The 25,878-nt window shown below is 50.7% G+C and overlaps 1 protein-coding gene across 1 annotated transcript in view; it reads left to right on the plus strand.

Annotated features, from left to right (window-relative positions):
• PODXL (podocalyxin like) overlaps nt 1-25,878 on the plus strand; it is a 47,142-nt gene that overhangs the window by 13,315 nt on the left and 7,949 nt on the right. Inside the window, exons 2-4 of the mRNA XM_029963949.1 lie at nt 16,072-16,938; nt 19,061-19,224; nt 20,366-20,449. Coding sequence (XP_029819809.1) covers nt 16,072-16,938; nt 19,061-19,224; nt 20,366-20,449 — 1,115 coding nt within the window. The remainder of the gene's footprint in view (nt 1-16,071; nt 16,939-19,060; nt 19,225-20,365; nt 20,450-25,878) is intronic.

Genomic DNA, 25,878 nt, shown 5'->3' on the forward strand with positions numbered 1-25,878 from the left:
TTGCACAGCTGACTGTGCTTCTCCAAATGTGCATTTGAAATCTGTGTGTGGATTTTTCAGTTGTCACTTCTGCCCTTCCATAGTCAGGGAAGCTCTTTTCTTGTATCTCATAAAACTGGGTGGTTTCTGCAGCAAATTCATGCTTTGATTTGGCTAAGGGTCACTTGCAAATATGACAGGGCTGTTCATGTAGCTTCAGCCTTCCCCAGTGTAGCACATCCCCCAAGTGGGGCTGCATTTGCTCTCCCTCCAAACTCCCCACTCCTGGATTCCAACCAGCAGCACCCACTGAATCCCAGCTCAGTGCTCTCTCCCTCCTCTGCTCTGCTGATGCCCTTCTGTGGGTCCAGTCACAGACCTGACCTGCAGTCCCTGCCCTCTCTTCCCATCCCCAACCCCACTGTGACTCCAGCTCAGTTTTCTAAAGGAAATGTCCAAGCTGACATGACGGAGTTTCACTGCTGAGCCAAAAGCAGGATCTGGTCTCTGCTGTCTCAAGAGCAGAGGAATTTCAATATTACCATCAAGCCCAGCCCCACATCCCACCCCTGCACCCAGAGCTGCTGGTCACCTCCATGGATCCCCTGCAAGGTGGGAATTCAACCTGGTGTTTGCAGACCTGATGGCTGCTTTTAGGAGAAAGAGGAGGATGATTAACAGCAGGGAGGGGATGCAGCTCCTTCTTCCTTCCTGCTTCCTTTGCTCCCTCCCCTTGCCCTGCCATGGCCTGCCCTGCAGCACAACCTCCAGGCACTGCCCTGGAGAGAAGGGTTTTGGTGGCAGGCAGATATTTTGATGGCAGGAAGATGCCAGCAAAGCCCTGAGCTCAAAAGGTGACATGGACAGGGGCCTTTTCCAACCAGGCCACTGTGGGTGTAGGTGTTGCAAGCTTTCCTTCCCACGAGATATCATTTAGGATTTTGCTCCCTGACCAGTGAATCTCTTCATACTCAAACTCGCTACCTGCACTTACCTGTCCAGGGAGTCTTTGGGGAGCTGAGTATGGCCACTGTGTCATGCTGTATTTGTATTATAGATTATATTTTTTGGCTGTGGTTTCTCAGCACGCAATGCCATTGAAACCCAGCGAGTGCAAAGCTTTGGATCCCCATCCCAGTGACATCCCACAACTTCCCATGCTCTTCTGCTCAGCTGTAACCACGCAGGAATCTCACTCCTTGCTGGGCTGCTGGGTGGACAACATTGTTCCCCTATTGAGTCATAACAATGAGGTCACTGGGCTGGAAAGACAATGTCATTCAGCAGCCAAGAACCCAGCTGGCTGATCCCGGTTGTGTCTCATCTCCTATGACAAAGCCACATTTAATTGACTAATTAAAGCCTTTGCAGGCTCCATCTTGGAAGGGGTGAGCAAAATAGGCATTGTTCTTTGTCAGCATTAAGTCAGGCCAGTTGGCCGATTAATAAGCAAGACCTTTCTTCCTTCTCCACTTTGCTACCTGCTGTGGAGGCCTGAATTCCTGGTCCTGGCAATGGGAAAACATCCTCAGAGACAGCCCACCACGTGTCTCAGGGCAAGCTGTCCGAATGAAGACCCAAGGACCTCAAGAGAACCCAACCAAAGCCCACTCTGCTCTGAGGTGACCCAGCTCAAACCACTGTTGTGGACTTTTGTGAAGCCTTTTGTTGAACACTCGATATTTGGGGTTCCCAGCTCCCTCTAGGAGTTTGATATTGCACCCAAACCTGCAGCATTGGGGTGCTCCCATACTCTCTACAGCCTACAAAGACAATTTGGTCCACTGGCTGTGGGACAAAAGCGTTTTTCTCCCCATTTATGGGTCATCTTTCCCTTTATGCACATTTTGGGTGGTGCAGGCCGGGTGCCCACAGCACAGGCAGAAAGCAGTGTCCAAGCACTGGCACTGTCCACAATAAATCTCTGCTTCCCTCAGCTGAGCACTCCTGCAGTGCCAGGGTCTTCACCACTCTCTGGATGAAGATGTTTTGAGCCCTGAGACCAACAGGCACTTCTGCTCTCAACATTTCTTGCTCTTATTGCCGATCCGAGTAAGATCATCCTGAAAATAGTGAATAAATGTGCCCTAAGGGACCTTTCAGGGTAAGAGCTGTTTCGTGCTGCTACGTTGCCGTTTCCATTAAACCCTCATTTTTCTTTTTCCTCCCTCAATGTGATTGTCTCACATCAGATTTATCTCCTTTCTTGCTGCCCAGGCCCAGCTGAGCAGGGTGTATGTTTACCACGGCCGGTGTCCCAGCCCTAAAGCACAGCAGCCGCTTCTTTTGAAGAACATACAAAGCAAGGAAGAGGAGCAATTGTTTGGGAGGAAGTTGAACCATAATGTAATAGACTCTCATGGGATTTACTATTAGTAATTATTTGTATTGCTCTGGCACCTCACCAAGGTTGGGGCCCCGGTTAGAAAGGTGCTGGACCAGCCTGTGAGTGAAGACAGCTCCTCTATCCAAAAACTGTCCACTCTTGCATGTAGAGATGGGGAAACTAGGACAGGGAGAGGTTAAGAAATGTAATGAGGTTTATTCTGGAGAGTTGTGGCTGAGCAAGGGTGTGAGCCAGCACATAGTGCTTCCAGGAGCATCCTTCCTCTCTGGAGGTAAATCCTAGAACATGGAATCATAGAATAGATTGGACTGGGAGGGACCTTAAAGCCCATCCAGTTCCACCCCCCTGCTATGGGCAAGGACACCTTCCACTAGACCAGGTTGCTCAAACCCCATCCAACCTGGCCTTGAACACTTCTCTCAGTAAAAGGCCACTGAGTAATAAATATGCTGTGCTGGAGAACCTGTCATTGGGACAGCACTGAAAAAGGTCATCACTCACTGTTCATGCCTTTAATCAGTGATTCCTGTGATCATGTGTATTATTTTAAGGAGGGGGAGAGCAGGAGTTGTTGAAGAACACAAGTTCTTCAAATAGAAACTGAGTCCTAGTGGTCCTGAAAAACAAAATAAAGCAAAACAACAACAACAACAACAAAAAGCTAAAATGGATATTCTTTTTTTTCTGTAAAACCAACTGTTAAATAATGAGGCAATTATGAATTTGCCAACAATAGAAGTTGATCAGATTACAGAGCCTGTAAAGCCAGATCGTCACTGGAGCCATTTGGTGGGAAAGCAACTCAGTGCCAGACAGTCTTTAAATAGTTTTGAATAGGAGGGAGGGTTTGCTGTGTCCTTCCCTTCCTAGGCTCTCCCCACCTAAAGAATAGCACCGAGCCTCCTGCCAAGTCCTCCGTGTCCAGTCAGTGCCCAAAGGCTCAACTCGCAGGCACAGCCACATAAATATATGTAGGTGCATATGTACACATGTGTGTATATATAGAGCTCCCAGTTATCCAGGAAGACCCCACCCTGAGGGAGGTGTGGGTGTGGAACTGAAGAAAAAAAAAAGGTGGGACCCAAAATAGCACCGACACACAAAGGATCCCAAGGAAATGTGGAGCTCTCCTCACGGCATTAACAGGAAATCTCTGGGCTGCTGGCTCGGTAACCCCGGCTAGCCAAGGTCATGGGGGACTGGTCGTGGTGGGGGGACAGATCCTGACATCCATCTTCTGCAGAAACATGGAGTGAGGGGGGTGTGGTGGCAGCTTGTGTGTCAGTGAAGGTTTGCAGGTGTCCCAGATGTGCCCACAGACGAACCTGTCCCCAGCACGGCCTGAACGACCAGCAAATTCTCATTGGGGGGGGGAGTATTTAACCAGGAATCACCCAAAAGTTTACTTAGAGAAGTTGGGATGCTTGAGGAGGTCACCAGTGCCTGTTGGATGTGGCTCCTATGCCACTTGGCATCAGTCATGTCTTTCACCCCGTCACATCGCGGCGCCTTTGAGCCTCGATAGACCAAAAATCACAGAATCATAGAATGTCTCAAGCTGGAAGGGACTCATAAGGATCATCCAAGGTATTTCAGCTTGTCATCTTTGGGTCCATCCTGTCTTGGTGGTGGGTGACGTGTGAGTTGGGCTGGGGGAAGCAACATGACTCACGACCCCAAAAAAGGTCAAAAATAAAGTTGCTGCTGGAGGGCGTAAATTTGGGCCGACCTGTGACTCACCAAGGGTGCTGGGAGCACAAAGGAGGGTGAGGCTTTGGGTCTTATCGTGTCCCCACCATCTCTTTTCCGCTGGCCCTTTCTGCCCTCGAGGTGGGTGAGCAACCTCTGAGTCCTGCCCAAGCCTGGCCCTGGGGGTCTGGCCACCTCCCCACCAAAAACCTTGGTGGCAGGAGCAGGCAGAGGCTGCTGAGCGAGGGCGATTCCTGCTGTAAATCTTCGGGAGAGGTGGAGAGGAAAGGGAGGTGCAAGGAGCAGGGGACAGTGTGTTGCAGCACCACAGCGGTGCTGTGCCAGCACAAACTGACCTCCCAGTCACCCAGCTCCAGTTTTTTTTTCCCTTGTACTGAAGCTGCCTGTGACCAGGCTGAGGTCTCCTTATTCCTTTGGGTTTGGAGTATCTCCTCTTCATTTCTGACCTTCAGGGCTGCAGGTTGGACCTGCTCCATGCTGGGCCTGCAGCAAGTGTCAGCCTCCAGCTGAGGGTGGAATCATCTGTATTGATGGCACAAGTTTGGGCATGAGATCCCTGCTGCTAATACCAGCTTTAATGCCCCTCTGTGGTCTGGCTTTGCTGGGCTGTGAGATCCCAGGGAAACCAATAGCCCCTATTTGGGTTTGGGGTTAATCCTTTTCCTTTAAGAAGTGACCCCACCACAAGACAGGGCATATTCCCTCCGCTCCTCTTCCTCACTGCAAGATTAGTGGGATACTCACGAAAAGTCGGGGCTTTTTGGCTGCAAAACCTCTCCACGGGAGCTCTGCTCTGCAGGAGCCCTGTGGCCCTCATCCCCCATGGATAAAGTCTAGACACATCACCGATGCTCGGCGCCCAGCTGGAGTGACATGAGATGTGACAACTCCTCCCCGGTGCCCGCCAGCTGGCAGGGCTTCAGCTGGCAGGATGAGTAGCTCAGGGCCAGCTCCATCCCTGTGTGGCTCAGTGTGAACCCAAACACGAACCCAGCCAGCTGGAGAGGAGAGCAAGGCGATGGATTTCGTGTCCCCGTGCCCCTCAGCAAGACTGGGATGGTGAGCCCACCTTGCCCCTCTGTCCTCCTGCCCATCCTGCCCTAGAAGACAGTGGGTGATCCCACTGCCCTGTGCACCCACTCCCCAGTCCTGTGGAGACAGTGCTCTGTCCACTCTCTCCTTAATGTCCTGTTTTCCTCCACGACAAAAACTGAGCAAAACCAAGCTCCAGGGAGACCTTACTGTGGCCTTTCTGTACTTCAGGGGGCTTGTAAGAAAGATGGGGACAAACTCTTTTACAGGGTCTGTTGCAATAGGATGAGGGGTGATGGTTTCAAACTGAACAAATTGATTATCTATTCAATTTAGATTAGATATAAGGGAGATATTTTTTATTGTAAGGATGGTAAGATAGGGGCACAGTTTGCCCAGGGAGTTGATGGATGTCCCATCCCTGGAAACATTCAAGGCCAGGTTGGATATGATTCTGAGCAACCTGGTCTGGTTCAAGATTTCCCTGCTTGTTGCAGGAGGTTTGGACGGGATGGCTTTTTTTCTGGCATCAATCAGAGCTTTCCATGCCCAGGAATCACAAGAGGCCAACCTCAGCCAGGCAGGCAAGTGTACCCCATCCCTGATGTTTGGTCAGTGCAACATCTGGGAGCTTTTTTCTGCAGGGACCATCACCAGATTTCTCCTGAATTAACTTCCTTAAACTTCATCAGTTCCCTCTCGTCGGCTTTCAGAGCTGAGGAGACTTTAATTTGATTTAACCTACTTCATTTTTGGCTAAATTAAATAAAGAGTGATTTAAAGCTGAAACAAGAGTGGCCACCTGGTGGGTTGTGTGCACTTTGACTAATCCACTCTGAAATCATACCTCCTTTTAATTTTAGATTAATTTTTCTGAGTGCCTCGGTGTAGACAAGCCATCAGGCTGAATAAAGATCAGCTCCTGTCTCGTGGGCTCACGTCCTCCCTCCTCCTCAAGTCGTCTGGAGCGAAGTCCTCCAGGAAAAGCCAGCCAGGGAGGATTCATCTTTCTGGGGTGGGAAGCATGGGGAGGAACTTTTGCTCTGTCTTAATGAATAAATCTGTGTCCCCAAACATCTCTATTGGTGAGCAGCAGCTCCGCGGCGGGGCTGGAGAAAGGAGGTCATGTCCCCAGGAAGGGCTGCTGAGATGTGACAGCTCAGCCCTCAAGAGCAAAGCAGATGCTTTGGCCAAGGAGAATTTAGTGTTGGCTTCTCCAGAGCTCTCCTTCCCACCACCTTGCCAACAGTTTCACAGCTCCTTAGTGCTGGAGTCAGTTCATGGCCCAGCCTTCAACTTTGGAGAGAGGTGGTGAACTCCTTCAAACCTGAAGGAAGATGGTGAAGCTCCTTCAACCCTCTGAACCTCTTACCACACCTCTCTGAACCTCCCTGGGGCTCAGAGCGAGGTGGTGAAGGAAGCTGGGTGGTCTCCTCATGGAGCCAAAATGGAATTGTCAATCTGGTAGCTTTAATCATCTCTCCGTCCTTCTTATGGACCTGAGATTCCTCTCTAAATTCACACAAATCTAGACTTTTCATCTATTTACTTTTTGGTTTTAAAAAGGTTTTTTTAGCACTTGTGTTTACTTGACAAAAGCCTGAAAGAGCACCCTAAAGACTTACAACATTGAAGTTATGCAAGAAACCCCCCGGATATTCAGTGTATAATCAGGTCATGTGGTCTTAAGAATTTCTGTGGATTTCAGTGTTGTGTTGATTCTCTTTTGAGACAGGGGTACCTGGGCTTTACCTTGCTGCAGAAAGACTTTTCTGGCCCATTATTCAGTGTAAATGCTGAGTTTCTTCCAAAGTCCTGGGTGACTTTTGCAGGAAAAGAGGGGTCTTGGGGCTGAATGTACCAGACATGGTGTCCTTCAGCTGATGGGTGATTGATGCTCAATCACTGCCACAAATCCTGCTTCAAAGCAGCAAGGTCATCACAGGATAACTCCACTCTAATGGCATAAAGGATTCAGGAGAAGGGTAGGAGGGTGGCCACATTCTGTGCTGTGAGGGTCTGGTCAGGCAGGGATGTGAGGCTTTTTTTGGCTCGTGCTCCCCACGTTTCCACTCCAGCGGCTCCGCCACCATTTCCTCCACGGTGAGGTGTTTCTGTTCAGGCTGCAGAGCCCCCAGTTCATTTTGCAGCCTGGGAAAGGTGCAGGACTGGAGCCAAGCCCCTTAAAAACCCCGTCAGCTCCTGGTGGAAATAGGATGTTTCCAGGCTCGGTGATCAAAAATGTCTGGGGGTGGCGTGGACAGAGGGGCGCGCGTGTGTTTGTTTGCCTCCCTGGCAACCTCTTGTGAAGGATTTCAGAGCTTTCATTTTCCACAGTGGTCTTCCTGTCTCCTTTTGATTATTTTTTCATCTTTCCCTTCACTTCTTAGACAGCTACAGATTTTCCATGAGAAGAATCGTGGAGACACAATCCCAAATAGGATGTCCTATGTTTATCCTTAAGAGAGGCTGGACTGGTGCTTCCTCCCACTGCTGGCATTCCTCACCTCTGGCTGGGGCTGGCCATGGGATGGAGCACGGTCTGGGATTAGACTTGAAGATCCTTGTGGGTCCCTTCCAACTCAGCATCTTCTGTGATTCTGTGATTTGGGTGAAACGTGTCTCTTGTCACAAATTTCTGTCAAAAAACAATCTCTGAGGGGAAATTCAGGAGAGCATGGCATGGAAGACATGGCAGTTCCAAGCGTGGCATGGAAGACAATTCAACAAAGTTTTTGAGAGGGTGGGAGTGAGGAAAACTGAGATACTCCTGCTCCCTCAAACCCACTGTGTGGTCATTAATTAGTGCAGCAAACAAACCCATTTCTGCCTCCCCAAATCTGGTGTTCAGAGGCACCAAGGGATCAAGGAGGAGATGTGTCAGGGCTGCAGGGGAAGAGGAGTGTGGGGAGATGTGCCTTGGGATGATTATTTTTAATATTTGTCATCCTTCCAAATGAAACAGCAGACAAGCTGAGCTGGCTCAAATACTTGCAGAAAGAGCTGATGGGGAATTTGTTAATGAAGCAGGTTTCTCATCAGAAAATGCTGGTTCATCAGAACCTGGATTCTGGGGACATGTGTGGCAGTCCTGGTAGGAAAAGTGTATCAGGCTGTGGATGGGTTTTTTTGGTTGAAACCAAAGAGGTTTAAAGGCTGCTGTGTGAATTAAATAAAGTCAGGCAGATCTAAGAGGAGGGACAGAGCAGCCGAAGCTCGTGTGAGGTTTGGTTCAAGTCCTGCTTCCTGGGCTTCAGGGTTACTTCTACTTGGTAGAAATAGGGACTACTTAAATTTTTCCCAGTTCTGGAAGCCAAATGGCTTTTGGCTACTGTAGGGATGTGACTGACTGCAAAATCCTGCAGACTGGTAAGAGTCCTCAGGATGATGCTGAAATACTGTGGGGACATACCCTAAATCTCCAGCCTAAATCTCCCTAAATCTCCAGGGGTATCTCCAGGCTGGCAGTAGAGGAAAAAGCCCTGGATGCTCCTCTCCATCTGGAGATGAAGCAAAATTGCTTGGGCCTTGAAGCACATCCACTTTGCCCACCTCCATGTCCAGCCAGTAAGGGTTTGTTGGGAAAGTCTTCCAGAACAGAGGCTGTGGGGCAGGTTCCTTTCATTTGACAGCAGAGAAAAGGGCAATTGTCAGCATTATTGCCTTGAGCTCTCTGTCATTTGCCTGCAAGATCTAAACAGCAGCAATTTGAAGAGTCTTTTCAACAGAGTCGTTTCACAGAGGGGTAAAGAAGGTTCCCTGCTGAAAACAAACCCAATGGCTTTAAATCAGAGTCCAGACATCCTTGTTTTGTAGAACCATAGAATGGTTTGGGTTGGAAGGGACCTACAGATCATCCCATGGGCAGAGACACCTTCCACTAGCACCAAGTGCTCCAAGCCCCATCCAACCTGGCCTTGAACATGTCCATGGATGAGGCAGACCCAGCTTCTCTGGGCAACCTGTGCCAGGGCCTCACCATCCTCACAGTAAGGAATTTCTTCCCAATATCCCATCTAAACCTGCCCTCTGGCACTGGGAAGCCATTCTCTGTGTCCTGTCCCTCCAGACCCTTGTCCAAAGTCCCTCTCCAGCTCTCCTGGAGCCCCCTTAGGCACTGGAAGGGGCTCTCAGGTCTCCCTGGAGCCTTCTTTTCTCCAGATGAACACCCCCAGCTCTCCCAGCCTGGCTCCAGAGCATCTCTGAGCATCCTCTGGACTTGCTCCAGCAGCTCCACATCCTTCTGATGTTGAGGACCCCAGAACTGGAGGCAGCTCTGCAGGTGGGGTCCCACCAGAGCAGCGTAAAGGGGCAGAATCCCCTCTCTTGACCTGCTGCCCACAGTGCTTTTAGTGCAGCCCCTTCCCAAGTGTTACTGCAGCACTAATTAGGTCTCATCTTTAATATTTTGCAGAGCATTTCTATCTAAACTGTTTTGCAGCAGTTCTTATTCTGGCTGGGTTTTGGATAGGATAGACATCCCTGCCCTGGATAATTGGATTAGAGTCTAATGCTCTGGCAGCTGCTGTTGGACCTTTCCCCATTCCGCACTCCCTAACCCAGGAAGCCAAGTTGGTCTTTGGCCTGGGTGAAACTGTTTCATAATGCTGATGGTGAGCCTGGCAGGAAAGGGGTTGGGTGATGCTGGTTTGGAAGTGCATCTTATGAGATGGAGAGTGCCATTTTCCAAGGGTGAAAGGTGCTGTGTACACTGACAGCATCCTCGTACCACCTCCCTCACCAAAATCCCAGCAGGCAGCTCAGGAGGACAGTGCTGTTTGGATCCCACCTATCCCTGAGCTGATGGAAGGGAGAGAGCCCTCTGCACAGGCAAAATTAAAAGCCTTGTGAGGTATTTGCTCTGGTAGCCCAGCTTAATTCCAGGATAAATAACACTGCTCTGTGATATTCTGCCAATCTGATCGCTCTCACAGTTTCAAAAGGAGGTGACAAATTTCCTGTCCTCTGCAGCGACTGGTCCCTGCTCCACCTCAGACACGGCTGCATTAAAACACTCCTTTTGCCCAGGAGCTTCTTGTGATGCAAAGACAAGTCCAGGAGCCTCCTCACTGGCTTTGGCACACGCTCTTCCCTGGGAAAGGCCACCCCTGGAGCCTCAGCCCCCACTTTCCCTTTGATGAACTCAACCCGTTGCCCCTGTTCAATCAGGAAAGGCTGCAAAAAAGGGGGAGGAAAATAGGAACTTCCTCGGGCCTGGCTCACATCCCTTCCCCTTCCCCGGCTTGCTCAGGCTCCTTGGCTTTCTCATCCCGCCTTGGGAGGAGCAGGAGCCGGCTGGCGTAAGGCTCTGAGCCGGGCTCAGCCCGCCGGAGTGGGGTGTGTCACCCACCATTTCCTAAGTTATTCTTTTGAGTTTCCTTTTCTCACTATTAATAGAATTTCAGCCAATATCTGAGCTGTTGCAACAAGGCGGATGGGGGAGGCGGGGGGAGAGGCGGGGGAGGCGTTTCCAAAATAGGAAGCGGGAAGCTGTTGGGCAGGGAATTAATCAGAGGAGCTGCGTGGAGAGGGAATTAATCGCTGGCTTCGGGTGGGCTGATGGGAGGATGGAGAGGACGTGTCCTTTCACTTTGTGTTTTGCGCTGATTCTTTTGATTCTCTTTCTGTGCTCCAAGCCGTGACCTTTCCAAACAAGCTTCTCCCCTGAGCACCTTCCCCAGCCTGCAAAACACCACGTACCCACTGCACCGAGGTGACAACCAGAGCATCACTCCATGGCACGGTTTAACTGGAAGAGAGAAGCTTTAGATTAAATATTAGGGAGAAATTCTTCCCTGTGAGGGTGGGGAAGCCCTGGCACAGGTTGCCCAGAGAAGCTGTGGCTGCCCCTGGATCCCTGGAAGAGTCCAAGGCCAGGTTGGATGGGGCTTGGAGCAACCTGTTCTAGTGGAAGGCGTCCTTGCCCATGGCAGGAGAGTGGAACTGGATGATCTTTAAGATGCCTTCTAACCCAAACCAGTCTATGATTCTGTGATTAGTGGTGGTGCACAGCAGCTCAAAATTCTGCCTGTAACTGCTATTGTAAGGAGCTGTGTTGGCACAGACCAGCACATCTTTCCTTTTACATTTGGGGTGGCTCTTCAAATCCTATCAGCTCCTGACCGGAGAACTCCCACACCAGCCCCATCCAGGAGCACCCACGGTGGCACTTCCAGCCTCCCAAACACTGTGGGCCAAACAAGCCCATCTGGATAATTAGCAATAAGGGAAAGTTCTCTCCCCTCTGGGGCTGTCCCCATCACGGCCACACCATATCCCAGGCACAGTCATGGGATGCACATATCCGGACATGAAATCATGTTTATGCAGGGGACTCATTTCCTCTGGGCTGTTTGGCCGCCGTGCTCACGGATGCGCCTGTGGAGGGCTCACCCTCTCCTCCTGTGGGTCTGCCCCACTCCCAGCACAGAAGGTTTGGGTTTTCTGAGTGCCCCACGTGAGAGAAGAAGTGCAGATCAAAGCTTCAGACTCACTGCAACCAGTGCTCTCAAAATACCCTGTTATCTGCTCTATTCCTCTCATTTTCCCCCAAATGACAAGTTGGTGACGGTCCAAAAAGTGAAATCAAAGAAGTGGCCTTGTCGTGCCAAAATGCAGCCAGGAAGGTCAGGGGCAGGTAGTATTTTTTTTCTGCCTTTTGGAAAACAGGGTGAGGGACCCTGGCTGAAATTCAAGTGAACTTTCTTTTGGAAAGGATCTCCTCCGGGTGCAGGGAGTGATAACTTGGAGGATCTCCTCTCTCATGGCATGTGTTAAATCCTTTTATCTCCGTGAAGGGGTCACTTTGTTTCCTGCAAAAAGACTTACTGTATCTTTTGTGAGTGATTTTCATGCTGAAGGGGCACTGAACATAATCCTGTCCTGTCTGGTTGTTCTTACCACCAGTCTGTGGTCACAGGGCTTTTCTCCTCCTCCAACCAGAACCTTTTTGATTCCTCTGTTGAGCACATTTGTCAGGCAATGCTGGCCACCAGCCCAGGCAAACAGGGGCTTGTTACCAGTTATTACCCCTGGGTCCACTGGCAAAATTTGGCACAGGTGGCCAGTGAAGGAGGAAAAGATAAAAACATCATTCTCTGGCATTTAAAGGGATACAGTACATGAAGGAAAACAGTGACTCCTGGGATTTTTGTGCTCTCACTGCTTGTTCTGTATTTGTTTCTGCTTTGGATTTACATTTGCAATCATTTTGCCTAAGCTAGGCCTTCTGCAGGTGGTGAACCTGCAAGACACCAAAACCATGCAATTTTTCTAAGTAAAATACATTTTTCTCCAGTGCTGCAGTGAGAGAGTCCCTGGGCAAACACCTAATGTTGAGCTCAGAGCAATAAAACTGCAGAAGGGCATTGAGCCCCGTGACTGCAGCAGCACTTGACTCCTTGAGCAGCAGTGAGAAAACAGATTAACCTAATGCAGATGCAGAGAAAAGGTAAATTTGGCTGAGAGAAAGGTGCCCAAAAACCTGCAGCACAGGTGTGGGGATGGATACAGGTGTTGGTCCTCTGTGGAAGGAGGATTTTACCAACTCATAGCCACACTCTTGCCGTTGGCTTGCTGTGAGTCCAGGCCACAGCGCTGCACATTTTCTTGGACTGTCAAGTTTGCAACCTGCCTGGATTTCTTCTTCCTATGGCTGCTGCTCACCACAGCTGCTGCATTTCAGCCAGCAACAGTCATTCTTTAAAACAGTCTGCTTTGAGACAAGCAATCTGCGGAGGAAAGAAGGGGGAAAGGGAGAATTTGGTAGCAGCCCAGCTGAGCTGGGGTGGAGGTTATTAAAGAAACATCACCTTCAGATCAAGTTTGGGATGGGAGGTCCATCCCAATGGACCATTGGGAGGTCCATCCCAATGGACCATTGGGAGGTCCAGTGGGACCCTTTCCAGTGGTCCCATCCAGCCTGATAGAGCAGGAGCAGGTTTGTGTGGCCACTTACCAAAGAGATGCAGATCATTACCCACCAGAGGAGAGTGATTTCTACCTCTGTGACACCAAATATTGCCCGAGTTTAGCCATGGCCATGTAGTAGGATGTATAGGATGTGTAGTGTCCTACTTGCCCATGTGGTTGGCACCCATTGAGTCCATCCATCCATCCCTCAATCCCTCCATCCATCCATCCCCCTCCATGGCTGCTCCCCACTTCCAAGTAGGAGTGTGCTAACTCCTCGAGTTGCTTAAATCCCACTTAAATCACTGGTCCTGGTTTAACAAAGAAGAATAAATTGGTCTTTTAACATCTCTTGACCTTAGCAAAGAGGAAAACCAGGAGTGGATGCAGAAAGATAAAACACCAGTAAGATTTGTGGGCATCAACTTGAGTCTTGGTTCTTCTCCCAGTTATTTTTTTGGGCAGTGTCACCCTGTGCACCTCAAAAGAAGCCCAGCTAGCACACCAGCCAGGGCAAGCCAGATTTCTGCATCCCTTGATTTGGGCTTTTGCCTCCCTTTCCAGTTTAAAGTGGTAAAAAACTATCTGCAGCTCCCCAGGTCGAGGCGGGGAAGTGCTGGGGCAGGGATCCTATTTTCTTGGACCACAAGGTCCCAGCTGGCCACTGGGCCTGGCCCAGAGCCAAAGCACGGCCCCTTCTCTTGTGGACAGGGTTGAATGGAATTGTCTTTCTGACTTCTCTTTGGTGCCTGTGCTTTCTGCCTCTCTGGGATGGGGCTGTGGCACGAAGAGGAAGCGAGAGCAGTGGGTGATTTCCCCTTTGCTTCCAACCCTTTCTTTATTTACATCTCTTTTATGTATTGTTCCTACGTTTAGGGGATATTTTTGCTTTACCTCTTTTGTTGTCAACGAAGTTTTACACCCTATTTATGGGACAGACCCATTTTGTGGCTCACTGGGTGCCTGGTCTCTCTCTAGTGATGGTGCAGCCATCACTGAGGATTCAGATTCAAGGCACACAGGTTGATAATAAAACTGAGGAGGTGGGTAGATCAAAACTCCCTCCTGTCTTTGGCACTTGGGGTTTATCTGTCAGATCCCTGTGACGGTGTTTTGCTTCCTTACCTTTCCTTCTCCTGCAGACAGCGGTCAGCCTATAGGAAATATGACTTATCTCCACAAAAGCTCTTTTCCTGCAGATATAATGGAAATGTTCTCTCACAAGCCAAGTGTTTCCTAAAATAATTCATGCTGCTAGTTTCAGTTAAATTCACATCTTGATGGTGTTTCCAGGGATGGGAATGGCTGCTCCCAGAGGCTGATGGGGAAACAAGAGTAGGAACAGTATTTCAGGAGGAGGTCTGCACTTTTATGGAGTGACAGGACAAGGGGGGATGGCTTTAAAATGACAGAGGACAGGATTAGACGAGGTATTAGAAAGAAATTCTTCCCTGTGAGGGTGGTGAGGCCCTGGTACAGGTTGCCCAGAGAAGCTGTGGCTGTCCCATCCCTGTAAGTGTTCAAGGCCAGGTTGGATGGATCTTGGAGCAACCTGAGATAGTGGAAGGTGTCCTTGCCACAACAGGAGATTGAAACTGTATAATCCTTAAGGTCACTCTCAACCCAAACCATTCTATGATTCTCCTGAAATGGTCAGGCAGTTGTATTAGCAGATCATTACAGGTCCCTTCCAACTGAAATCTCCTCTCCTCTCTGACCCTCTCCAACCCTCTCCAACCCTCTCCAACCCTCTCTGACCCTCTCCTCTCCGACCCTCTCCTCTCCATTCCACCGGACCTCAAATCTGTTGCAGCCTCCCCACCCCAAATCCCACTCCTCGAGTCCTTCTCAAACATAACTCCACCACACCAGGCCCTGACATGGTGGGGTTAAGTTTTTCCCATCAGAAACTTGAGCTTTCATCAGGCCCTTGACATTAGCACACAACCAGTGCTAATGGGCAGGTTCTGTGAGAGCAAATCCTTTGCTGTTGTGCCGGCACAGAGGAACGAAGCACATCTCTGGAGAGCAGCATTAGGCTGCAAATCAGATCTTGGAAGTGTGTCTCCTGTTTGGGAGGGCTGGAAATAATGTACAGATGCTTCATGAAGGAAAAAAATAGCATTCTTCTGTACAGTCACCAAATGGAAGACCCCCTCCCCCTCAAAATCAGGTTGTTGCCTTGACTCCAGACAGGATCCATGGATAAAGTGGCTCAGTGCAGCCTGCGGTTCCTGAGAGGTGAAATATTGGTCAAACCTTTCCTGGGGTGAATTTGAGCAAGAGCCCAGAGCTGGTGGTTACCACGTGGAGAAATTACCTCTGCAGCAGTTGATGGAGCTCCTGCAGTGATTACAAGCAGAAAAACAGACCCAAGGTTTTATATTGGTCTAGTAGTGAAAGTACCACCTTTTAGAGCTGTGGGATGTTGCAGAGCTCTCTGCTGTCAGAGGGTTCTCTCTTGTCAGGAAAGCTGTCCTTCAGCTGAATCCCTCTAAGAAACAGCTTCATCATCTAAGAACTTAAAGTATTTTTCAGAAACCAACCACAGATCTCCTTATGTAGGATAATGGGAGGTGGTTGTTTGGACTCGATGATCTTGGAGGTCTTTTTCCAACCTTAATGATTCTATGATTCTAAGTGTCACCTAATTTATCTTCACCACTTCAGGGATGTGAGAGACCCTCATAACAGGGTTGGACAAACACACTCGGCACATCCCTTGCTGGCCCCTTGTAAGGGCTGGATCTGCTTCATTTTGGGAATCACTTGCAGGGCATTGCATAGAAGGTGGTGGACCTGCCATGTGAGAGGGACCTGCCTTCTGGGAACCAGCAGGTCTTGTCCTCCTGCTCACACTTTGAAGTCCTGTGAGTTTGAGTACGTTTGTCATGGAGGTTCCTCGGGTCTCCTCCTCACAGTGACACCAGAATGTGGAATTTGATATGAGTTCAGAGAGCACGAGGCAAGCCCCGAGTGAATGACTCAGGGTTTGTGGGCAGCATTTATTTCTACAAATACCCGTTCTGGGTGGGAACCAAGGGCAGCTTCCTTAGTTCACGGTTTATCTTGGCATTTTTACCTTTCCTCAGGTGCCAGCTGTGAGGATGATCCAGCTCCTGCAGGTCCAGATGGAAGTGACACCATCACCACGACCACAGGCACCAGCAAGGCACAAGTGACCACCCCTACAAGCAGTGCAGGAGACACACCACCCGAACCTAAGTCACCTACCACAGTTCAAACGACCACCACAACAGCCAAGCCAGCAACCCCTGCACCCTCTGCCACATCACCCACCGCTGCTCAAGGCACCACCACTGCAACCACTCTGAGAACCACCCCATCCACCCCTGCATCATCGCCTACCACAGTGCAAGGGGCCACCACCACCACCAAACAGGGAAACCCAACACCTGCCCCCACCACATCACCCCCCAGCTCCCAGCAGGCCGGCTCTGCAGCCAGCTCTGGAGCATCCACAGCCAGCCCTGCTGCAGCCCCTGCTGCTGCCGAGCAGCAGACCAGTCCTACAGTCAGTTCGGGAAGCTTGGGGACCACCACTACTGCAAACCCTGTCCTCACTCATGTGAGCAGCCCTCCAGCCACCCAAGGAGGTGTAGGGGCTGCTGCCACCTCCAGGTCAGATGCTCAGGGAGGCCAGCCTCCGGATCATTTGGCCAGTACCACTGAGAGCACCGGAGTCCTGAGCAGCAGCTCTGCCCTTGGCCCCAAGGACCATGCCCCTTTTTCTACACATGTCACCAAGCAGCCTCATTCTTCTTCCAGTTCTCCAGCCCAGGACCTTGCCTCTTCCACCAGACCTGGAAGCACCAACCCTTCTGTTACCCCTTTAAGTGGATCTCTGCCCCTCCCCACCAGTAAAACATCTCCGACTTCACCACCTGGCAGCATCCACAAGAGCCCAGAGGCAGCCACCACACTGACTCCTGGAGCAGGTACCAGAAGATGAGAACCTTGATTTCTTGTGCTGGGAGGCCCTTTTGTGGTCTTTCCCTTTGTCTATCCTGTCATTACGGGGTGTCATCACCTCGTCTCGTTTTAGGACTTCCCAGCCTGGTTGTCTCTGTGACATCCTTGCATTTAGGTCCCTGTTGCCGTCGGCGGAGGTCGAGTCAATGCAGTCAGTGAAACTCAAGGCAAGAATCAACTGGCAAAGCACTGACAGTGGCTTTTGGATGGACTAAGCAGTGCCCAGGGCACCATCAACTGCAGTGACTCGATCTCCAGTGACAGCAGACGGGGGCCAGCAGCGATGGGTTCAGGGGTGGGGACCGACACTGCAGAGCTGGTGAAACAGTCTGACAGCACCCGGAATGTTGAGTGTAGGAGACCCCTAGTACAGCTGACAGCTTAGTGAAGGCTGTCTGGGCATGCACAGCAAATGAGCTTTAGATGACTAAGGAGATTTTGTGGCTAAACTCTGAGTCTGCAACCTCTAAAAGAGTCTAAGCACTTGGGGAGGACATTCCTCACTGCTGCGGGAGGGGTTTGGCTGCTGACTTCTGTCTAAGCAGCATTAGGAGTGTCCATGTGGTGTTCAGGATCTTGCTGAACACCATTAATATATTTTGTTTAGATCTCTGGAGCTTTACAGAGTCATGTTAGTTACAAATGCCCTGCTGAGGCACAGTTTAGTGTCCCCCTTGGCATTTTCTCTGGTAGCATTCCCAGGGAAGGAGTCACCCTGTGGGAGTGTGAGAGCTCCATGGAGCCTTCCACACTTGGCTGGGATTGTGGGTTCAGCTCCCATTTGTCTCTGAATAAAAGCTGTGATGACACTGAAGCCCTTCATCATTTTCCCCTGGAGAATGTAATTCTTGAACCAATTTCCAGTTACCTGGAATAAAGAAGCCACTGTAAAACCATCTCCATCCCCTTCTGCTGTTGGCATCACTGAATGGGCCAAGGTCTTAATGCAAGACCATCTTCACTGGATTCACCTAAGTCATGTTTTGAGCATTTTAGCAGCCATAAGGAGGTGAAATGAGTATCATCATGAAGGATGTTTCATTCCCCTCCTGCTCCACAGGACTGCTCTTCATTAAAGGATGATATATGAAAATATGTTAATTCAAATTTGACCTCAAGCATTAAGCCTGAAGAGGTCTAAAAAACCCTTTATATTTAATAACTAGGTGAGGGAATGTAAGAGAAACAGATGGCTTTGGAATTAATTCTCTCCTGGAGCCTTCAGAATGTGTCTGGGAGAGAAATATCCCTCATCTTTTCTGTGGAAGAGGCAGGAGTCCCAAAAGCAAACAGGCTGTGAACATCCTGTACCATTTTATTTCTCTTTGTCATCATCTAAGGCTCAATTAGGAACCCAGGGATGAAGATCCATGTCTTCAAAGGGAACAGGGGAGGCAGGAGGCTGCTATGCTCCTTGCACTGCTCCCATTGCACAGATAATTCTAAGATGCTCCAGACCTTTACAAAATCATCTGAGGTCCCTCAGATCTGAGACACCTGCATGAGGGTGGTAGACATGGGGCTTGTGCCCTCCTGGAGTAACAGGCAGGCAGGACACCCCAGGCTGTCTCACTTAGCACCAGGCACTACTTCTAAATGTCTCCCTGGACTTCTTCCATGGAGGTGCAGCCAACAGAGGCTGTGGCACTTCATCCCCTCCCAGTGGAGGTGGTTGGGAGATTTTGGGTAGCCAGGTCTGCCTCTGTTGAGGAAACCTTCATGGAAGACACCCCAGATCAAGTGAAACGAATGTCATCCCATGCTTCTTTTTTAGGTGATTACCCAGCTACCCACACACAGCCATCACAGACTTTGGGTTCAGCTCTCCAGAACACTCTGATGGGTTTCAGCAGCAGAAAGTAAAGTCAGGAATGATATTTTTTCTATATCAAAGTTAATCTAAAATAAATAAATAAATAAATTAAAAGGAGCAACCCAAAGCCTCTCCAAGCTTTGACACAATGATCCTCAAGGCAGGGCTAGAGCTGAAAGCTTATTTTCAGCTGATCCCTACCAGAGCTGTGTCAGCTGTATCCTCTGTACAGTAACAGTGTCTCCCTGCTTGTTTTTTTTTTTTGGTGCATGTAGAGGACTCAGACCAGAGAAGCCACGATGTTGGACCTACATCAGCCAAACCCACCAGTGCCTCCCGGGGCCCTGACAGTGCCCAGCCATCCCCCCCAGCCCCAGGGGACCACACAGTGCCCAGCAGTCCTGGCCACCAGCACCTGAACACTTCTTTCCAAAATGAGGTAATGACACCTGTGGGAAGGTGGGCACTCTGGAGTACCTTTAAAGGTCATTTAGTCCCATCCCTTTCTCCTGTAGCTTTCCAGTGAAGAGACACAGAGGATGGAGGTGAAGGGGAGCATGTCCAGAGAAGAGAAAGGAGCTGGGGAAGGGTCTGGGGCACAAGTCTGATGAGGAGCAGCTGAGGGAGCTGGGGGGGCTCAGCCTGGAGAAAAGAAGGCTCAGGGGGCACCTTCTTGCTCTCTACAACTCCCTGGCAGGAGGTTTTAGTGATGTGGGGGCTGGTCACTCCCTCCAGGTAATAAGTGACAGGTTGAGAGGAAATGGCCTCAAGTTGTGTAAGGGGAGGTTTAGATTGGATATTGGGTAAAAAAATTCTCTCTGAAAGGGTGGTCAGGCTTTGGAACACCCTGCCCAGGGCTGTGGTGGAGTCCCCATCCCCGGAGGGATTTAAAAGCCGTGTGGATGTGGCACTTGGGGACATGGTTTAGTGGTGGCCTTGGCAGTGCTGGGGGAATGGTTGGACTGGATGATCTTAGAAGGCTTTTCCAACCTAAATGATTCAATGGTTCTGAGATTATGGTCTGGATGCTGAACAGGGAAGAAGTGAAATTTGGGAAGGAGGGAGGCATTATGGAGAGCAGAAGCTGCCTTGGTGTGAACTTGGACTTGATGAGAGGGCAAAGATCACAACTCAGCATAAACAGCACGTGGATGATACCAGCAGAAAGTGATTTGAGAAATTTGGGGGGTCTCAAAACACAATTCAGGATAACCAAAGTGCTGGGAAGGGGATCCTGTTTCTGGATGATCATCTTTTGTGGGGCTGGGCTGCATCACAGTCTGCTGGCATGGATCTTCCTACTCCCCATGCAATTCCTGCTTTACCCCATACTGCAAATCCTAGGCCTGGTCTGGGAAGGGCATTAGCAAACATTCCACAGACAGTTGTGTCAGTCATCTGTGAAAACCCTTTCCACATATAAAGGGCTGAGTGAAGGGCTCCTGGGCCTGTCTCGTGTCCATAAAATGGAGCAGAGCTTTTGCTGGGACATCTCCTGGCTTGGGGCAATTAAATCAGGGACCAACTGTCCTTCCAACCTTTCCCAGCCATTGAGAGTTGCTTTTCTTCTGTCTTTCCAGGTCATCTGCAAAGATGCTAAAGGTGCACCTGTAGAGGTGCAAAACAACTGGCTCACCATGTATCTGAAAGAAGCCAAAACCTGTGTAAGTACCACCTTTTTGGACTTCCATGGAGGATTAGCAGCTGAGTTGTGAGGGGAGATCAGCTGCTGCTCTGAGCACGTGAGAAAATGCTCAGAAATGAGAGTAATTTCATCAAAATAAGATGTGACCAATGTAAAATGGTGAATGCAAACCCACGTTCAGCAGTGTCAGCCAGTGGGGGATGTGGCAGGAGGAGAAGAGGCCCATGTGGTTTTTTTCCTCAAGCTGAAGGAGCAGCTGAGCCCTCAGAGGTCTTACAAAAAAGTTAAATGGGAAATTTTAAAGGGTAAATCTTTCCCTACGCAAATCCTGACAGGAGAACTTTTTGCCTTAATTGAGGGGCAGAAATTTTGTTCCAAAAGGTAAGAAAGGACTGTGGTGTTGCTCCAGAGTTGTTGTGTAGTTGGTGAGACCTTGCAACCTCACACTGGGTTAGGGCAGCATCCGACTGCAGAGCAACTGGGAAGCACTGGAACCTGGAGTTTGGGACTCACTGTGCTCCTTGATGCTGTATCAGCTCTCACAGAACCCTAAAGTGAGAGCAAAAAACTCCATTTCATTTGTTTTGGACCCTGTACAAGACCAGGGAGTAGCAAAATGTAGTGCCAACGCTGGGGACAGGCAAGCCCAACACAAGTCTGCACACCAAGACCCCTTTTGGTGGGTCTGCTGGTGTTCCTGAGGGATATCCACCTTCAAAGTGGTTCTTGTGAAAACTATGAGTCTCCTGTACTAGGGAAGATGCAAAATACTGATAACTTCTAAATAGGATGAAGTTTTAGGCTGATGATAAAGAGGAAGAGACGCCACTTGGCTGGTGAGGTCCTGACAGGACACACCTGAGCTGTTGGGTGGGGCTCAGGGGTGGGTTTTGGCATTATAATGCCCTGATTTCTGACAGTCTAAGCATCAGGAAACTGGCATTTCAGGGATGTGGTCACAGGCTGTGCCATGGGCAGGGACACCTTCCACTAGCTTGGGTTGCTCCAAGCCCTGTCCAACTTGGGCTTGGACTCTTCCAGGGATGGGGCAGCCACAACTTCTCTGGGCAACCTGTGCCAGGGCCTCACCAACCTCACAGCCAAGAATTTCTTACTAACATCTAATCTAAATCTCTCCTCTTTTAATTTAAAACAATTCCCCCTTGTCCTATGACTCTCTTCACCAAGTGAAGCCACACTGTTCATAAAACCCCTTGAGACACAGGCTGAGACGAGCACAGTCATTCCTGCTGACCACAGCAGCTCTGGAAATTCCCTGTGCCTTGGTGGTGGCCCTGCCTGGCAGCCCTGGAGAGGGCTTGGACCTCCTGACAGCACCCACGGTGCTCCTGGAGGAGGGGAAGCACCTGCTTCTGCTGCCATCTCATGGTCATCACCTTTCTACTTGGGCTGCTGCTGGTTGAAAGTGCTCCTTGCCCACACACCCAGAGAAGTGATGGTGTTCTCAGTGTTGCTGTCAACGCTGAGGATGATTCCAAGGGGGGACCTTATTACCACGATGCCCCAGTTTCTCCTGGGACCACCCCTTTCCCCCTGCAGTGTCTGGACGTGGCTGCAGGTTTCATGCTGGGAAAGCTTCTTGCCAAATTTTATACTGAATATATAGAAAAAAAATATTTAAAGAGATTGACAAAACCCAGTTTTGGAGCCTGAGATCAGTTATGACCATGCCAGTGTTTAATGCTTCCCTCTTCCTTGTGGGTACAGTTATGGAGCCGCTGTCCTTCCCATGGCTTTGCTGGAGGGTTTTTTGGAAGCACTGGTGAGTTAGGGAGTGGGCAAACATCCCAGCTTGGCCTCATCCATCACTCCTCTGTGCCCACTCCATGGGGCAATGGAGTGTTGGAGCTGGTGAGCAGCGAGTCCGTCGTCCCGTTTCCCTTTGATTCCTCTGGGCTTAATAATGAGCCGAATCACTGTTAGTACAAAATGCCAATTATGCCTCAAAACAGCCACAGAAAGGCTCCAAGGGTGCATCCTCCCACAGCACCACCCTCCTGGGCTGCCAAAACAACTCCTATCAACCTTCCACTCGTCGGATTCCTGAAAATTGCGACGGGTTTTGTGCCTCCTCAGCGGAGCAGATAACAGAGAAATGGCACTATGCAGCTTCCCTGCTTTGTAGGCCCTGGTAAACATGTCCCCAGCCAAATCCTGACAGCAAAGTGAAAAAATCCTTTGCGTTTCACAGCCCGTGGGAAAACAGGAAAGTGTGTGCTATAAGGAGAAGTGGCTCCAGAAACGGCTCCAACCCTGAGCCAGAGTTGGGGCGGCGTTGTGCTGAAAATTCAGATCCAGCAAGAAGCCAGGGGAGCATCGAGGGCAACGTGGGGGACCAGTGGTGGGGGACATGTCCAGATCACACATGGCAAGGGAGAAGGCACTGTGCAGCCACTCACTCCGTGGCTGGGCTCGTGGGGCAGCAACATTGATGCAAAGACCCCAACAAACAGTTGGGACTGAACCCAGGAATTGTGGACGTTTCGCCCCATCACACCTCAGTTTCTCCAGTAAATTTAAAAATAAAAAGGAACTCAAACTATAAATAATAAACAAAAGCCAAATGTACAGTTGGTACCACTTTGTGGATCAAATATATTTTATGGGCTGGTTGGTTCCCTGCATCCTTCCTCTTCAGGTGATGCTTTGAACCAGCCCTGAACAGTTTGGTCCATGTATCCCCCACCCTCTCCTTCTCCTTCCTTTGATTAGAGCAGGATCTTAATGTTTTGGTTTTTTTTAATAAGGCTTATTAGCTTGATGCTTCACATTCCACAGGATGCCTTTTCCCAAGGACTGGCTGTCAGGTATTTTCAGTTGGGTTTTTCTTGGCTGCTTGAGTAACTCCCTCCTTGGAAGAGATGGATGTACGGATGGGTGGATGTACAGATGGGTGTTCTGCTCCTCATCCCAGCCCCAAAATGAGTCAGGTGAAGCAAGAGGTGATGATGTCAGAGGTGGCTGGTGCAGCCCGAGCTATGGTTGTGCCACATGACCCTGTGGCCACTTCCCAGGGAGTCACTGGTCCTCCTCCATCGTGTCCCCCACCGGGGGACACATCCACCGGGTTGTGGATGTGCCCAGGGAGCTGAGCCGGTGGATGCTTGGGACAACTTGCTGCAGTGGGGATTGCAAAAGCAACAGCAGGAACACCTGACCTTTACTGGGGGAATTTCTGTGTGACACCCACCAGTCTGGGCACAGCAGGACATTGCCCGGAGCAGGTGGAGGGACCCCCTGACCGAGGAGGGTCGTGGTCCCCCTCGCCCTGTCCAGCTGGCGGGGCTGGTTTGTTGACTCAAGTGCTGTTACCTCATTCGGGGATGTTGGTTTTAGGTCCCCGCCAGTGTGGGAACCGGATCCGAGCTGCTCGGCAGCGCCTCTCAACTCCGGCCAAGGAATGCGAGTGGGGAGGGGAGAGCTGCCAGGGCATCCCTGCCGGCTCAGCGGCCTTACCCTGCCCCTCTTCAAGCCTGGAAAGGGTCAGTCCCTCCAGTTCAGCCTCGGAGGGGGTTTGGGCGCTGCTCACCAGCCGGCAGTGAAGTGGTTTTGGTGCTCAGTTGCGTTTTAGCCTCGCATCCAATTTCCTTTCCCACCCAAGAAAAAAACACTTTAAAAGCTTTTTTTTTCCCCCCACAGAGTGGTAGTGAGAGAAGTGGGTTATTAAGGGCTGGGGGAATGCAGAGCTGCGGGGGAAGGAGGATGCAGGGAGGCAGCAGAGGCTTTCCCTGCCTCAGCCGAGCAGAAAGCGCCGCACAGCCAGGGATTGATAAACCTCAGGACATTCCAGGCGTAGGAGCAACACCCAGCGTCCAGACGTGATAAAACCACCGCCACGACCAAGCCACAGCCCCCTCCTCCCTGTCCTGTTGGGAACCAGCTTTCTAGGGAATGCCACCTCGTCTTGCTGCCCCGGGGGCAGGTTTCCCGTGCAGCTCTTTTCCCAGGAACGCACCCGGGATGGCACAGCTCCCGAGAGGCCCGAGGGAGGTTTCTCCCGGTGCGAAGCGAAAGGACAGGCGAGGTTCCCGGGGACAGCGAGTGCTGAGCTCACCCTCGCACTGTACCCGGGGCCGGCCTTCCGCCCCGGCAAGTGCATCCTGTCTCCACTGACTGCTTCCCAAATATTTAGATAAGATGGGGTGAGATTAGGTGCCTTCCTCGGCCGGGCAGCTCCCATCCTTGTGGTGCAGCAGGCGGGATGCTGCCGGCCGCCGGCGGGGTTGGGGAGGGGGGGGGAGGGTTTGGGGGGGGGGATGCTGCCGGCCGCCGGCGGTGTTGGAGAGGGAGGGGAAGGTTTTGGGGGAATGGAGCTGGCAGGAGCAGAGCCTTTCCCATCCAGCCACCTCGTTTCAGCATGGATTGAGGAGTTTTACACACAGGACTCTGCAGGCAAGCCCCTGTGCACGAGCACCTGTGCACAAAGGAGCTGTATATGCAGCATGTTCCATATAGGACCTGTGGAGGCCAGGTCTGTGCATGGAATCATAGAATCATTAAGGCTGGAAAAGCCCTCCAAGATCACTGAGTCCAACCACTAACCCAACACTGTCAAACCCACCACTAAACCATGTCCTTTAGTGCCACATCCACGCTTTGGGATCTGTGCATGAAGGAGGGTGATGGTCTCTAGTGAGCTCCCAGTTGCTACATAGTGCTGAGCAGATACAGAAAGCCTCAGGAATATCTCAGAGGGACCATGGGCTCCACCTACCCCTTTACCACTCCTCCAGTGCTGACCAGGCTACTCCCCCTAGGGACACTCCTGCTTGCCCAGAGAAGCTGTGGATGCTCCATCCCTGGAAGTGTCCAATGCCTGTTTGGATGGGACTTGGAGACACTTGGTCTAGCAAAAAATGTCCCTGCCCGTGGCAAGGGCGTGGAACTAAATGATTTTTTTAAAGTCCCTTCCAACCCAAACCATTCAGTGATCCATTTTATAATTCTATCCAAAAGCAAAACAGTCTCTTGCTCTTCCCCATGGAGAAGTCAGGAAGCTCTAAGGACAGGGACCCGTGTTGGTAGAAATGCAGGCGGCAGAAAGGCTGAAGGTGCCTGTGGGGGAACAGTGGGGCTGCACAGCCCTGCCCTGCTGCCACTGTGGCCCCTCAGCCTCCCCAGCCCCCCCGCCCTGCTTCCCTCAGGGACCTGCTATTCCTGTAATGCCGAAGGCTGCAGCTCACAGATAAGGCTGGTGCAGGGCCCCGGTGAGGAACTGCGGCCAAGAGCTCGGCTTCTTGTAAAGAAACTACTTTTAAACTTTTCCTGTTCCCTGGGAGGGCCGGCAGCAGCCGGGCAGTGCAAAGGGATGAGGGAAGATCACAGAATCACTGAGGGAATTTGGTTGGAAAAGACCTCTGAGGTAACCGAGTCCAACCTGTGACCGAACACCGCCGTGTCGACTAGACCGTGGCACCGAGTGCCACG

This window comes from Manacus vitellinus, unplaced genomic scaffold (assembly GCF_001715985.3).
Source record: "Manacus vitellinus isolate BGI_N305 unplaced genomic scaffold, ASM171598v3 scaffold_65_pilon, whole genome shotgun sequence".
In the NCBI taxonomy this organism is placed as follows: Eukaryota; Metazoa; Chordata; class Aves; order Passeriformes; family Pipridae; genus Manacus; species Manacus vitellinus.